This window comes from Heptranchias perlo, chromosome 2 (genome assembly GCF_035084215.1).
Source record: "Heptranchias perlo isolate sHepPer1 chromosome 2, sHepPer1.hap1, whole genome shotgun sequence".
Lineage (NCBI taxonomy): Eukaryota > Metazoa > Chordata > Chondrichthyes > Hexanchiformes > Hexanchidae > Heptranchias > Heptranchias perlo.
In genome coordinates, this window is record NC_090326.1 from 142,134,187 (window position 1) to 142,150,529 (window position 16,343).

The 16,343-nt window shown below is 46.5% G+C and overlaps 1 protein-coding gene across 2 annotated transcripts; it reads left to right on the plus strand.

Moving 5' to 3' along the window:
* Positions 1 to 5,382: 5,382 nt before the first annotated feature.
* Positions 5,383 to 15,347, plus strand: pitrm1 (pitrilysin metallopeptidase 1). Of its 2 annotated transcripts, XM_067999151.1 has the most exons (7): positions 5,383 to 5,605; positions 8,384 to 8,486; positions 10,266 to 10,372; positions 10,841 to 10,992; positions 12,123 to 12,237; positions 12,329 to 12,425; positions 15,107 to 15,347. In XM_067999151.1, exons 1-7 carry the CDS (start codon positions 5,445 to 5,447, stop codon positions 15,341 to 15,343), a joined length of 972 nt encoding a protein of 323 aa, XP_067855252.1. In that variant the 5' UTR covers positions 5,383 to 5,444; the 3' UTR covers positions 15,344 to 15,347. The 2 variants fall into 2 exon arrangements, with proteins under 2 accessions (XP_067855252.1, XP_067855259.1); XM_067999158.1 differs by lacking the exon at positions 12,329 to 12,425 and having other exon boundaries at positions 15,107 to 15,264.
* The last annotated feature ends 996 nt before the right edge of the window (positions 15,348 to 16,343 follow it).

Sequence of the window (16,343 nt, forward strand, 5' to 3'; positions counted from 1 at the left end):
ATCAGTTGTATCAAATCACGACAAAGAATTACAGCAGTTTCAGAAGCCCACCACCACTTTCTCAGGGCAACTAGGGATGGGCAATAAATTCCAGCCTTGCCAGCAATGCCCACATCCCAAGAATAAAAAAGTCAAGAATCATGCATGCTGATTTCTATCATAGAAACACAGCTTAATAGTCAGCAAACAGTTTTGTTTTTAAACTGGTGAAAGAGGTGAAATACTGCTGGATGACATACAAAAGATTATCTTGGTGAGTCATTAAAAAGGTATTGAAATAACAAACAGTGTGCTAATAGCTAGAAAAGACATGAGAAAACTCACTCCTGGTGCTGACCACTTCACCAGTCCTGACTTGTCTTCAAACGCGTCGATTCATTAACATCCATTTCTTGTGATTTGTATCTATTCTGATTATAATTCCTAATATTCACTGAAGGACTTCCACGCTCTAAGATGTACTAACTGGCCAGCAGAGGGCATGCTTACATAGATATGGATATAAATGAGCTGTACTCCGATTCATATATATTCACGTAGCTGAGATCTCCAACTATGCACCGGATTCACTTACTTTTGTGGCTTCTTTATTGCATGACCCAAGAAGCCACAAGATGTTATAGTCCCCAGCACAGGCACGATGGGCCAAATGGTCTTCTCTTCTGTGCTGTATGATTCTATGAAGTTGAGCTATGAGAAGCAGTGAAGTGTGAATTGGCAAGAAGAGAGTGGAGTTTAGCCTCACTGGGAGTGATTGGGGCATTGGCATTTTCATTTACATATTTTACCCTATATTGAGTTTACATTTATTTTAATTTACTTCATTTTAGCTGTTTCATTACTAGGAGCTGATTAAAGTCGATTACTTGGTACATTAACTGTGAGCTGGTTTGAAGCAGTAATCGGTAATTAATTGGTTACATAAGAGGTGTGATTAGCTGTCCTCTGATCGGTTGTTTGTTTTCTGTGGCAGTTGGGTGACTGTGTAAATTATGACTGTATAAATTTGAGCTCAGTAGTGAGGTGCAGTTGGACAGGATTTTTTTTTCCCTGAGAGTTTGTTGCCAGTGGGAGTTCAGGTTAACATTATCTACATTTTTAAAGTTAGACATAAAAGGATTGGTGAGCAGGGAGCCCCTGCGATGAGTGTGGAGAGCGATATATGCATGGATCCACAGTTTATCTCGGGACAGCACATTTGCACTAAGAATTGGATCTCTGTGCTTAGGCAGCAATTGGCTACACCCTGCAGCACCAGAAAGCATGAGGGGTTTCTGGATTGTACTCTCCTGAATGTAGTCACCCAAGAGGCAATGTTAAACAGTTCAGGAAATGGGATAATGTAGGAAGCACCTGGAACTGTGCAATAGCACTGGGTACAATAACCTAATGGTTATGGTACTGGAGTAGCAACCCAGAGGTCAAGTGTACAAGTCCCACCATAGTAAATTGTGAAATTGAATTCACTAAACCTGGTAATTTGTGGGCTGGGATCAATAGAATGACCATGACTTGTCATAAAACTCCAACTGGCTCACTAATGTCCTTCAGGGATGGGAAACTGCCACTTCTACATGTTACTCCAGCCTTACACTAGGGAACAGTCCACTGGCAAAAGGTGGGAAGTGGTATTCCACAAGGATCAGTGCTGGGACCAGTGTTGTTCACCATTTTCATAAATGATTTGGATTCGGGAATCGTAAGTACAATTTCAAAATTTGCGGACGACACCAAATTGGGGGGGTTTATTTAATACAAAGGAGGACTGCGACAAAATATAGGAAGACATTAATAAACCTGAAGAATAGCAGCGTAATTGGCAAATTAATTACAACAAAGATAAGTGTGAGATATTACATTTTGGTAGGAAGAATAAGGCAACCACATACTGCTTGGATAATAAGAGTCTAAATGGGGTAGAGGAGCAGAGGAATCTGGAGGTACAGATACACAAATCACTAAAAGTAGCGACACAGGTTAATAAGGCCATAAAAAAAGCAAACCAAGCACTTGGGTTCATTTCTAGAGGGATAGAATTGAAAAGCAGAGAAGTTATGTTAAACTTGTATTGAACCTTGGTTAGACCACACTTGAAATACTGTGCACAATTCTGGTCTCCATATTATAAAAAGGGTATAGAGGCACTGGGTGAGGTACAAAAAAGATTTATTCGGATGATATCAGAACTGAGAGGTTATACCTATCAGGAAAGACTGAGCAGGCTGGGTCTCTTTTCTCTAGAAAAGAGAAGACTGAGGGGTGACCTGATCGAGGTGTTTAAGATTATGAAAGGGTTTGATATGGTAGATGTAGAGATGTTTCCACTTGCGGAGGAGACCAGAACTAGGGGCCATAAATATAAGATAGTCACTAATAAGTTCAATAGGGAATTCAGGAGAAACTTCTTCACCCAGAGAGTGGTTAGAATGTGGAACCCGCTACCACAAGGAGTAGTTTAGGAGAATAGCATTGATGCATTTAAGGGGAAGCTAGTTAAACACATGAGGGAGAAAGGAATAGAAGGATATGTTGATAGGGTTAGATGAAGTATGGAAGGGGTGGAAGGTTCGTATGGAGCATAAACAGGCGTGGACTTGTTGGGCCGAATGGCTTGCTTCTGTGCTGTACATTCTATGTAATTCTATGTAATCCTGTTCCTATGTTAACTCATTCACTCAGCAGCTCATAGGTAACCTAATCGAGGGTTGATCTAAAACTTAAATTTAATCCAAACTGGTTAGTGTAAAGACCGTTTGGCGAGCTAATCCAGGCACCATTCACCCCTAGGCCTACTGTTGAAGGTAAACCCCAGACAGTTCCTAGCAAGTTTGTTAGGGACTCAACTGGTTCCTTGGCAGGTCGTTGTCAGGATACTGCAAACATAGCATTCTTCTTCTTCTTCTTACAGTACAAGGTTAGTCGCATGAAATATTTAGAATGGGTTCAAACAGTAGTCATGTTGATTAATGAGATTCTTTCAAAGCATCAGTATTGGCTAATGAGATACTTTGTGTGAATTCTTTAAATTCTAGACTATATTTATCTTAATTTCTATTGCAGTCTGCACTTTCCTTGTGTGACTCTTGGGTGAGCTCCCATATTGTATCATTGTGCTAACTTCTCTCTGATTGATGCCCATTTCTTCCTAGTCTAAAAAAATCCGGCAGGTTTACATTAATGCGACTGCTGGCTACAGGAGACCCACACTATGGGAACCAGCTGGTGAAAAACATAAAAGCAGCTTTAGAGAAACAACATAAATCGATGGAGTCAGGCAAAGTATTTCCTCGTGAAATTCAGCAAGTTGGGTAAAGTCCACAATAGGGAAAATAGACTGGACAGCCTTTTCTCATTCCATGTTTTCTTACATCGAGTTACATCAAAACTACAGCACAGAAACAGGCCATTCGGCCCAACTGGTGTATGTCGGCGTTTATGCTCCACACGAGCCTCCTCCCTCCCTTTCGTTCTTATCTGTTTCCTTCTATTTATCAGGCGTCCTCTAGACACTAAAAATAAAACATGTGTGTGTACCTGCCACGGTCAGACTATAACAACTGTTTCTTTTCAGGAATATATTGCAATTGATTTAAATCGTGAGGTTTTAAGTGGGGACAAAGAAAATGGTTACATTGTTTGTACACGGGCGCATAGAGTGAGTGTCAATGAAAATGAGCAATTTATGTATGGAAAAGACTTGATAGTGTAATAATACATAATTGTGAACTTTTCATAGCTGCTGAAAATCCACCACAGTTTTAACTAGTTGCAAATACCAAAGCCAACTTGAGAAATAAATTTTTAACACACCCCTTTAGAGAACAAAAAGGGCCTGTCTCAACATATAGTAGTTATTGTAAACAATTTTATAACACCAAGTTATTGTCCAACAAATTTATTTTAAATTTCACAAGCTTTCGGAGGCTTCCTCCTTCCTCAGGTGAAATTTAAAATAAATTTGTTGGACTATAACTTGGCGTTGTAAAATTGTTTACAATTGTCAACCCCAGTCCATCACCGGCATCTCCACATTATAGTAGTTATGGCACAGGAGGAGGCCATTCGGCCCATCGTGCCTGTGCCGGCTCTTTGACAGAGCTATCCAATGAATCCCGTTACCCTGCTCTCTCCCCATAGCCCTGTAAATATTTTCCCCTTCAAGTATTTATCCAGTTTCCTTTTTGAAAGTCTCTACTGAATCTGCTTCCACCATCCTTTCGATGGTAGTCATGATGTGGAGATGCCGGTGATGGACTGGGGTTGACAATTGTAAACAATTTTACAACACCAAGTTATAGTCCAGCAATTTTATTTTAAATTCACAAGCTTTCGGAGGCTTCCTCCTTCCTCAGGTGAACGATGAGGAAGGAGGTAGCCTCCGAAAGCTTGTGAATTTAAAATAAAATTGCTGGACTATAACTTGGTGTTGTAAAATTGTTTACAACCATCCTTTCGGGCAGTGCATTCCAGATCGTTACAACTCGCTGCCTCATGTCGCCTCTGACAATAACATGAACTAACTGCACAGCTAAATCCCATACCTATCCCGTTAAGAGTTACCCTGTTTTTCTGACATTGAAGAAATATCATCAGTACTTTTGCAAAAAAAAAAAATTTTTTTTAAATGTGACAACAGCTTTGCTGCAATTTGGCTTGCACCACCTTTGCATTCCACCAACACTGTGACTCTGCGCGCGCTCCCTCCGCGCGACACATTGTGACTCTGCGCGCGCTCCCTCCGCGCGACACATTGTGACTCTGCGCGCGCTCCCTCCGCGCGACACATTGTGACTCTGCGCGCGCTCCCTCCGCGCGACACACAGTGACTCCGCGCGCGCTCCCTCCGCGCGACACACTGTGACTCCGCGCGCGCTCCCTCCGCGCGACACACAGTGACTCCGCGCGCGCTCACTCCGCGCGACACACTGTGACTCCGCGCGCGCGCTCCCTCCGCGCGACACACAGTGACTCCGCGCGCGCCCCCTCCGCGCGACACACAGTGACTCCGCGCGCGCTCACTCCGCGCGACACACTGTGACTCCGCGCGCGCTCCCTCCGCGCGACACACTGTGACTCCGCGCGCGCTCCCTCCGCGCGACACACAGTGACTCCGCGCGCGCCCCCTCCGCGCGACACACTGTGACTCCGCGCGCGCGCTCCCTCCGCCGCGACACACTGTGACTCCGCGCGCGCTCGCTCCGCGCGACACACTGTGACTCCGCGCGCGCTCGCTCCGCGCGACACACTGTGACTCCGCGCGCGCTCGCTCCGCGCGACACATTGTGACTCCGCGCGCGCTCACTCCGCGCGACACACTGTGACTCCGCGCGCGCGCGCAAACCCCGCCCCTTGACGACGTCACGCGTCCCCCTCCATGGGGCGGGGAAAATGGCGGCCAATCCCCACCTCGGTTGTCCGACGGCTGGGACCAATGAGGGCGCGGGATGCTGGCGAGTGCGCAGGGCAGGGAGTGGGCGGAGTTAGAGAGACGGTTCGAGACCCCGAGCCCGGACACGGCGCCGGGGACAGGCGGGAGCGGGAGCGGGAGGATGGTGCTGCGGGCCGCCCCTCTCCGGGCCCTGCTGAAGCGGCTGAGGAGCGGGAGGTGAGTGCCGGGGAGGTGACGGTGACGGTGACGGTGACGGTGCCGCCCTCGCCCTGCTGTCAGCCGGCACGTGGAACTGATCCGGGCTCCCGGCTCTGATCAGCCGGAACCGTGGGACCAGAGCCTGCACTGGATCGGTATCAGTGGCTCGGCCCGGGCTCTGGGTCCATGTGTACAGCCTGGCCCCAGGGTACAGCTCAGCCCGGGCTCTGGGTCCATGGATACAGCCTGGCCCCAGGGTACAGATCGACCCGGGCTCTGGGTCCATGAGTACAGCCTGGCCCCGGGGTACAGATCGACCCGGGCTCTGGGTCCATGGGTACAGCCTGGCCCCGGGGTACAGATCGACCCGGGCTCTGGGTCCATGAGTACAGCCTGGCCCCAGGGTACAGATCGACCCGGGCTCTGGGTCCATGGGTACAGCCTGGCCCCGGGGTACAGATCGACCCGGGCTCTGGGTCCATGGGTACAGCCTGGCCCCAGGGTACAGCTCAGCCCGGGCTCTGGGTCCATGGATACAGCCTGGCCCCAGGGTACAGATCGACCCGGGCTCTGGGTCCATGTGTACAGCCTGGCCCCAGGGTACAGCTCAGCCCGGGCTCTGGGTCCATGTGTACAGCCTGGCCCCAGGGTACAGCTCAGCCCGGGCTCTGGGTCCATGAGTACAGCCTGGCCCCGGGGTACAGATCGACCCGGGCTCTGGGTCCATGTGTACAGCCTGGCCCCAGGGTACAGCTCAGCCCGGGCTCTGGGTCCATGAGTACAGCCTGGCCCCGGGGTACAGATCGACCCGGGCTCTGGGTCCATGAGTACAGCCTGGCCCCAGGGTACAGCTCAGCCCGGGCTCTGGGTCCATGGATACAGCCTGGCCCCAGGGTACAGATCAACCCGGGCTCTGGGTCCATGGGTACAGCCTGGCCCCGGGGTACAGATCGACCCGGGCTCTGGGTCCATGTGTACAGCCTGGCCCCGGGGTACAGATCGACCCGGGCTCTGGGTCCATGTGTACAGCCTGGCCCCAGGGTACAGCTCAGCCCAGGCTCTGGGTCCATGTGTACAGCCTGGCCCCAGGGTACAGCTCAGCCCGGGCTCTGGGTCCATGGATACAGCCTGGCCCCAGGGTACAGCTCAGCCCAGGCTCTGGGTCCATGTGTACAGCCTGGCCCCAGGGTACAGATCGACCCGGGCTCTGGGTCCATGGGTACAGCCTGGCCCCGGGGTACAGATCGACCCGGGCTCTGGGTCCATGAGTACAGCCTGGCCCCGGGGTACAGCTCAGCCTGGGCTCTGGGTCCATGGATACAGCCTGGCCCCAGGGTACAGCTCAGCCCAGGCTCTGGGTCCATGAGTACAGCCTGGCCCCGGGGTACAGATCGACCCGGGCTCTGGGTCCATGAGTACAGCCTGGCCCAAGGGTACAGCTCAGCCTGGGCTCTGGGTCCATGGATACAGCCTGGCCCCAGGGTACAGATCGACCCGGGCTCTGGGTCCATGTGTACAGCCTGGCCCCAGGGTACAGCTCAGCCCAGGCTCTGGGTCCATGTGTACAGCCTGGCCCCAGGGTACAGATCGACCCAGGCTCTGGGTCCATGGGTACAGCCTGGCCCCGGGGTACAGATCGACCCGGGCTCTGGGTCCATGGATACAGCCTGGCCCCAGGGTACAGCTCAGCCCAGGCTCTGGGTCCATGGGTACAGCCTGGCCCCAGGGTACAGATCGACCCAGGCTCTGGGTCCATGGGTACAGCCTGGCCCCAGGGTACAGATCGACCCGGGCTCTGGGTCCATGGGTACAGCCTGGCCCCGGGGTACAGATCGACCCGGGCTCTGGGTCCATGAGTACAGCCTGGCCCCGGGGTACAGCTCAGCCCGGGCTCTGGGTCCATGTGTACAGCCTGGCCCCAGGGTACAGCTCAGCCCAGGCTCTGGGTCCATGGGTACAGCCTGGCCCCGGGGTACAGATCGACCCGGGCTCTGGGTCCATGTGTACAGCCTGGCCCCAGGGTACAACTCAGCCCAGGCTCTGGGTCCATGGGTACAGCCTGGCCCCAGGGTACAACTCAGCCCAGGCTCTGGGTCCATGGGTACAGCCTGGCCCCAGGGTACAGCTCAGCCCAGGCTCTGGGTCCATGGGTACAGCCTGGCCCCAGGGTACAACTCAGCCCAGGCTCTGGGACCATGAGTACAGCCTGGCCCCAGGGTACAGCTCAGCCCGGGCTCTGGGTCCATGAGTACAGCCTGGCCCCAGGGTACAGCTCAGCCCGGGCTCTGGATCCATGGATACAGCCTGGCCCCAGGGTACAGCTCAGCCTGGGCTCTGGCTTTGTTGGGGCAGAGACTGGACTACCCTGTGCTCTAGGCTGGGAAAGTCAGTGCTGTCAGACTGAAGTCACCCAACTGGAGCGGGTTCTGCACTGAGAATGTTGGTGCCGCTTCTTCAGAACAAGCTTTATGTGTCCATGGCTGCTGCTCACCCTAACAGGCCTTTACACTAGATGTGTGGAACACCAGCCCGTTAGATCAGTGGTGCTAGACAGTCTCTGCTATGGTTATTGTAATGTACTTTAGTGCACTGCACAGGACCGGCTCTGCTCGCCAAATGTCATCCCAACCTGACTGTTCAAAAGAACTGTGCCGCCTGCAGACTTTAATTTAGAAAAGCACCTAAAATTTTGTGCTTCATTTTACTCTTTTCTAAGCATGCATTTTGAACAACTCTGATAAAGATCTCTCCTTTACAGTGCTCTTACAGTCATCCCAACAATCTTTTTCTTAACAGATCTGTGAGTCACTGTTCATGGCGATGGAACAGCAGTTCTGCAAGAGAGAGAGCCATACACTACACAGTTGGGGAGAAAATTCATGGGTTCACTGTAAACCAGGTAATTTGCTAACTTGCTAACCATTTTTATTCACTCTTTTAACAGTGGAACTGTTTCTATGGTATGGTATAATCCTAAAAGACATCGACATTGGTATCTCTACATCATTTTTACTATTGTGTATGTTTTAAAACTTCTGGTTGCATATAGCCTGAGAACAAATATTTTATTTGGAACATTTATGAAGTTCTGCTCTACTTAAAAGAAACAGACTTGTATTTATATAGTGCCTTTCATATCCTCAGGATAACCCAAAGCACGTCACAGCCAATGAATTACTTTGAAGTGTAATCACTATTGCTTTTGTAGACACCACACGTGGCAGTCAATTTATGCAGAGCAAGGTTCTTCATTCAGCAATAAAACGAATGACCAGTTAAATCGGCTTTGATGGTGTTGGTTGAGGGATAAATGTTGGGCGAGAGACTGGGAGAACTCCCTGCTCTTCTTCTTCAAAAAAAAATGCCAACGGATCTGTTAGGTCCACTTAAACAGGCACTTGGTTTAATGTCTCATCCGATTGACGGCACCTCTGTCAATGCAGCATTCCCTCAGTTCTGCACTAAGTGAAATGTTAGCCTAGATAATGGGGTCAAGTCCTAGAATGGGAATTGAACCCACAATCTTCTGACTCGACTTGACACTCTGCTGTTATATAGTCTGATTAAGAAAGCGATGGGTTCAAACCCCATTCCAGAATTTGAGCATATGTAGTATTGAGGAAATGTTGCATTGTCTGAAGTAACATCGTTTAGATAAGAAGCCCCGTCCTGTTGGTTCAGGTGGACACTAAAGATCACATGGTACTATGCAAGGAAGAGCAGGGAGTTCTCCTGGTGTTCTGGCCAACATTCTGTCCTCAACCTACATCAATAAAAAATTAACTGGTCATTCAGTTTATTGCTTTTTGTAGGACTTTCCTTGCATTGCAACAGTGACCACGCTTCAAAGTAATTCAAGTGAAGTGCATTGGGACATTCCAAGAGGTGTGACATGGGATTACATAATGGATTCCTTTTCTCCATCTTTTCTTCCACCATAAATAGTTACGGGAAAATCAGTGAGTGTAATCTGCTCGTTTTTCGTAAGACTTCTGTTAAGGTTTCACATTGGAGAGCTTTAAAGGGAACAAAGTCGCCGAATTAATGGCAAAGTGACATGAGTGAATTTGTTCTGGAAACAGAAAGTAGAAGATCTTAATGAATAGGCAAGATTTTTTTTTTGAGGCCTGGTGGAATCTGTTCTGGTTTATCTGCTGTTTGTGCTATCGGAGTTGCTACTACTAATATTATAATGTTAAATTGACTGATGAGAGCAAGCATGTAGCTAGAAGAGTAATGTAGAAGGTATTCAGCGGGATCTTTGCAAATTAAGTTGGTGAGTTAAGAAGTGGCAGCTGAACATATAAAATAATGCATACTTGCGCATGGAAGTATATACATAGGATGGGTGGGTGTCCGTTGGCAAAACAAAATAACTTGCGTGATATTTATCAATCTTCCATTGAAAATATCCAGTCAATGTAAGAATATTGTCAACAAAGTTAATAAACTCCAGGATGCATTTTGAGATTATTGAATTAAATTCTTGGACAGTTGTGTCTGGAGGGCAGTGACAATAGAGCATGGCAGGGCTTTGCTCTGCAGATTATTTTACTTCTCTACCTCACTAACTTCACATTTGGGTGCTGTTTTTGCAATTTAGCTTCAAAAGGACTGAAAATATACTAAAACTCAAAATTGCTGTATTTTTATTGTAACTATTCTTTCCTTCCCACAGGTGACAGCTGTTCCTGATCTCTTCCTGACAGCAGTTAAACTTAACCATGATAATACAGGGGCTCAGTACTTGCATATAGCAAGGGATGATCCAAACAATCTCTTCAGGTGTTTTTATTATTTATCATTTATAGTAATGGCACATTTAGTATGCGTGATTATTTGTATACTCTTATTTATTAATAACTTTTTTCTGGTGCTCTTGATTTTTTATATCAACTCTAAACAGATCAGTATTTGAAAATAGAAATGTGAAACAAATGTCTGATATTCTCTGTAGAATCCTACATGGGCAGAATTTTTATAATTGATTTAGCTATTGGAAAGGTGTGTGTGTGATGTAGAAGATGGAGGTTCTCATTGGCTGTTTGACTTTTGCTAATCTGTGAATATTTAGATTGATGTAATTCATACTGAGGAATATGATGGTAAATGGGTGAGACAGATTAAAATGAGGCTTTTAGTGAGAGTAAATTCCTACACTACAAAACCCTGAATTGGTTTTTAGCAGTGGTATTATCACATAATTAGCTGACATTGAGGTACTGTAGTATTGTGTGTATTCTTTTGTTTCAGTGTGCAGTTTCGTACTACACCACTCAACAGTACTGGTGTTCCTCATATTCTGGAACACGTGGTACTATGTGGCTCTGAGAAGTACCAATGTAGAGATCCCTTCTTCAAAATGTTGAACCGATCACTCTCCACCTTCATGAATGCCTTCACAGGTCAGTACTGATGAATTGTGAAATTGTATGTGGACATGTAGCAAATGGGGGGTGGGGGGCTGTAGAGAGAGAGTTTGCTAGCTTGATTGTTATTAGTCCATTGAACAAATTTGACTGAATAATTTTTGTGACTTTGTGTTCAACTGGCCAGTGGTCTGTTTTCTGTTTTTTTTGTTTAGTTTGTAAAGGCAAGATTATAGTTTTACATTTTAATAGAAAATACATAGAAATTACAACATGGAAACAGGCTGTTCATCCCAACCATTCCATGTTGGTGTTTGTCCTCCTTACGAGCAGTGGTCCTAATACCATGTACATGCCCTGTTTCCATATCCCTTTATCCCCCTTTCCTTCAACTATCTTATCTAACCTATTAAATTATGACATGGCCTCTGCTTTAATCATTAACTCTGGGAGTGCATTCCACAACCTCTTTTTTTTCCAAAAAAATGTTTTCCTCTCTGTCCTAAATCTCTTACATTTAATCTTCTATCTTGGTCCCCTCATTTAGCTCCTTCAACTACTGGAAACAGTCTGTTCCTATCTACTCTGTTGTTCATTTTAAACACCTCTATGAAATCACCCTGTAATCTCCTCTCTTCTAATGAGAACAGCCACCATTTTTAAATTCTTCCTTCGTAGTTGTAATTCCTCGTATCATGTAGTGAATCACCGTTGTGGCTTTTCTATTAACTCAATGTCCTTCATATAGTGTGCAGCTCAAAACCGCATAAAGTAGTCCAACTATGGTCATATTAAGATTTTATACAAGTTCACCATTACACCTGGACCTTTATACTCTATACCTCCTGCAGTAAAATGCAGTATTCCGTTAACTTTTCTTTTGCCTTATCCACTTGGAAGTGCTGCTTTTAATGTCTTGTCAACCTCAACTCCCAAATCCTCCAGCTCTTCCACATCACTCAGCCTTCCCCCATTCAAAGTAGAATTATTTGCTTTTTTACCAAAATATCCCACATCACATTTACTGAGTAAGCAAATTCCTGTGACAGGGTTGTCTTAAAATCTGCTAGCACATTGTGTGAGAGCAATGTTGTTGATGTAGATGATTTAGCAGCATCAAAGAAAACTAACAGTTGATGTGGATATTTCTTTTGATCCTCTTGTAGCTAGTGACTACACAATGTATCCATTTTCCACCCAAAATTCTAAGGATTTTCAGAATCTTCTCTCTGTTTACCTGGATGCTGTCTTCTTTCCATGCCTAAGGGAATTGGACTTCTGGTAAGATAATCAATTTTTACGTGTGCATATTGTATGTATACAGCGATATTTTGCACTGCAATGTTGCATTTTACCTCGTCTTCTGTCATAGGCAAGAAGGCTGGAGGCTGGAACACGAAACCCCTCATGATCCGTGTTCGCCACTTGTCTTCAAAGGAGTCGTGTTCAATGAAATGAAGGGTGTATTTGTAAGTGTTTTTGCATAAGATGTAATTTGACTCAACACTTTTTTATGTATGTTTGTGGTCATGTGATGCAGGAAATAATTTTATAGAGAAGTGAATACTGTTGCATGCTATAAAACTAAAGCTTTGAACTATAGGGCTCGATTTTTGGACATCCGAGCCGGCAGGTTCGTGGCGGGGGGACTCTGAAAATCGGGGATTCCCGGGGCGGATCCGGAGCCCGGCTCCAACCCGCCCACTTCTGGGTTCCCCAGTGACGCGCTTAGATGCGCGCGCAGCCCCTGCATGCGGGACTCCGGCGGGATCCCACTTAAGGCAATTAATGTGATAGTTCAGGTCGTTAGCAGACCTGATTTGTAGGATATTTTAGGAGGGGTGGGATTTTCATCTCAACTGAGCGTGTTTCCCGTACTGGGGGAAACACTCCCAGTTGAAATGGATGTGTTGCAGCCACCAGCCTGTGGCAGCTGCAAAGTTCCATTTGACAGGTTGTGGGGGGGGGAGACCCTCACTCATTGCAGGAGGCCACTCTGTCACTTTGGACAAAATTTGGCCTCCACCACCCTCCTCCTAACAAAATTCACCAACTTACAACCTCAACCTCGGTGTGCAGACACATTTACCTACCTTGCGGACCCCCTCAAATATACATCTTCTGGATGGGGGCCGCCGTAGCTGCAGTTATGACCTCCTCGGATGACGAACAGCATCACCAGCCTCGCCGTCCACCTGTGACATGTGGAGCTCCACAACACAGTGCTGTGACACGTCCACCTGCACAGCAGGAGGGAGGGCAACCGCAGAGAGAGATGCATCGCAGAAGGCACTACCCTCGCCACAGGGTCTACAGACTGAGGCTCAGCTTCCTGGACCTCTCTGAGCAACAGTGCTCACGGAGGCTCAGAGTCACTCGACATGTAGTCGTGGACATCTGCAGCCTCCTTCATGCCGAGCTGCTCCCTGCTGGCCTGAGCACCATCTTCTTACCTGTCGCTGTCAAAGTCACCACTGCCCTCAACAATTTCTCCTCCGCATCCTTCCAGGGTGCCACTGGGGACATTGCCGACATCTCTCAGTCGTCTGCATAAAAGAGCCCTGCAAATACACCTACACCCACTCTGCAGTGACACAATGGGTGCCATCAGTTGTGGGTCTTCATGGTGATCCTCAGGAATGGGCATCATTGCACAAACCGGACAAGATTTGCAAAGACATGGCAGTAGTGGTGACAATGTAATATGTAATGTGAGTTGATCAGAAATCAAATATAAGTTTAAAAACTGTGACAAACCCTCAAGCACTCTTGTGCATCCACTTCATGCTCACGACAAGTTTGTCTTACGCTTCCTACTACACATATGTGATACATACCCTATGGCTGCAGCACAGGTAGTAGCAGGTTAGGTGAGGCTGACTGTGAAAGAGATGCATGAGAGGGTGAGTATGAAATAGAGCCATGAGGATTGGGTTGAGTGGTAGTGGTGGGATGAGTACTGGCGAGGTGAGTAAGTGTAGGTAAGATGAAGATGAGCTTTAAGTGGGTGTGAGGAGTGATGTGATAGAGTAGTGTTGGCAGTGCAGAAGGAGAAGTGGGGTGGGGGCGATGATGTGGCAGACGGAGTGTAGGGGAATTAATAAGTGTACTCACTTCGGCTGACCTACTTAGGTGATTGAAGCGCCTCCTGCACTGTATGCAGGTGCGTGATATGTTGGTGGTGCTGGTGACCTCCTCTGCCACCTCGAGCCAGGCCTTCTTGGTGGCAGAGGTAGGCCACTTCCTCCCGTCCGCTGGGGAGAAGATCTCTGTCCTCCTCCTCCTCACCCCATCCAGTAGGACCTGGAGTGAGGCATCATTAAACCTGGGAGCAGCCTTCCCCTTGGGCTGCTCCATGCTGTAATTTTGGCTCCTTTGCAGCATGAGTCAGTGGAGGTCTGCCCCTTTAAATAGGACTCCTCCAGCTGACAGCCTACGATGAGGCTGCGCAGTCCGCCTGCTACGCAGCTTTCCAGCGTGAAACCTGGAAGCCAAGGTAAGTGCCTTCAATTAGGCTGTGATTGCGTGGGGAGCACCCTGAATTCACTGGGCGCGTTGCCCAGTCGACCCCCCTGCTGCTAACCCTCCTCCCTCCTAAAATCGAGCCCATAGTCTCAAAATATGTGCACCTGTTTCTTGTGGGATTCAATTTGGAGTTCATTTGAGTTACTTGATTGTCTTAAAACCCATAGATGTTCTATCGATTGTTATACATTATGAAAAGCAAACTTTTTGGGCCTATGTAAACTATAGTTTAGCAAGTTAGCTAATTACGTATATGCTGTTAAATAGGAAAATGCATCTTTAGCTGTTCAGATTTTTACATAAGCACAAGTAGCCTTTAAATGATTTTAAAAATATGCAGTGATCCCTGCAGTGCACTTCAAAATATTCAACTTTTCAAGTAAAGGATACAGGTATAGTGTTGGAGCGCAGGTTTGAATCCTTAGTCTCGTTCTTGCTTGTGATTGGGGATTTGTTGGCTATTTAAGCAATTTTCTAATAGTAAATGTAATTACACCAGGGACCATGCACCAATAAAATGCTTTAGTTATCAACTGTGGTCAAACTTTCATTGGTTGTGTGGATTTTTTCAGTGCAGAAGATAGCTGTATCTAACAAAAGTAGCTGTATCTGTTTGTTGTTTCAGGCAAACAATGAGAACCTATACGCTCAGCACCTACAGAACAAGCTTCTACCGGACCATACCTACTCAGTAATATCTGGTGGTGACCCATTACATATACCCAAACTTACGTGGGAAGAATTAAAACGCTTTCATGCTACACATTACCATCCTAGCAATGCCAGGTATAATATTGCCTCTGTATTCAGTGATGTGAATCCTTCACTTATAGGGTGTTCATACATTATTTGTATACAATAGTGCATCTTCCACCTTTCGGAGGGGAAGATTAACGCAGATGGAATACTTTAAAATCAAACTATTCTACTCCCTCCCCCACCCCCCCCCCCCCACCCCCACCACCCCGTCACTCCTTCCCTGTCTTCTACATCAATTATTTACAGTCTTTTACCTTGTAGGCTGAATCCCTGTTTAAATTTGAATCTTGTATTTTTGTGACAACTTGACATTTTAGGTCAGGAAAATAGAATTCCATTTACCCCAGCCATGTTTTCGGTTTGTAAGTGCCTCTTGCTCAATTGAAAGATGCATCCTTTTGGTTTCTGGATGCTGAACTGAAGCTATCAATTCATTTCTAACTCAGTTGCCAAGTACACAACAATTTGTCACATCTAACAGCAACGGATAGGGATTGTGCTAATGTAGGCGCACAGTCTGCTCTCATTAATTCAAAGTTGTTTTTTGCTTGAAAAAAGTTTGAATTATTCAGTAGTACAAATTAGGCAATTTTAACAAAATAGCATTGCATGATTTTTTTTTTGCACGATTTCAATCCAAATGAACAATAGTTTAAATATGTACCTACTATATCAGATTAGGATCAGATCAGCCATGATCTTATTGAATGGCGGAGCAGGCTCGAGGGGCCGATTGGCCTACTTCTGCTCCTATTTCTTATGTTCTTATATCGTGTACTTAATTTTTTTTTGCTATTGCACAATTGATAGCACTTTAGCTGCATGAATAAAACTCTTAATCATGTTTTGTAAATAATGTTTTAGAAGTATTAATTCTTGCTGCTGATCCATTATAAAGAATCTACAGTTGACTATATGTTGGATGTATGAAAATTATTGCTGGTTACAAATGCAACTGGATAAAGTCTTAAGAATAAGCTACAAAGATATAAACTATTTAGGACTATATAGGGTGTAATATATTTTGCTACTCAATTGCTGATTATCACTGTCAATTTGTAATTAAGTCAGAATTGTCAAGTTTTTAAACGTGCAGATTGTAT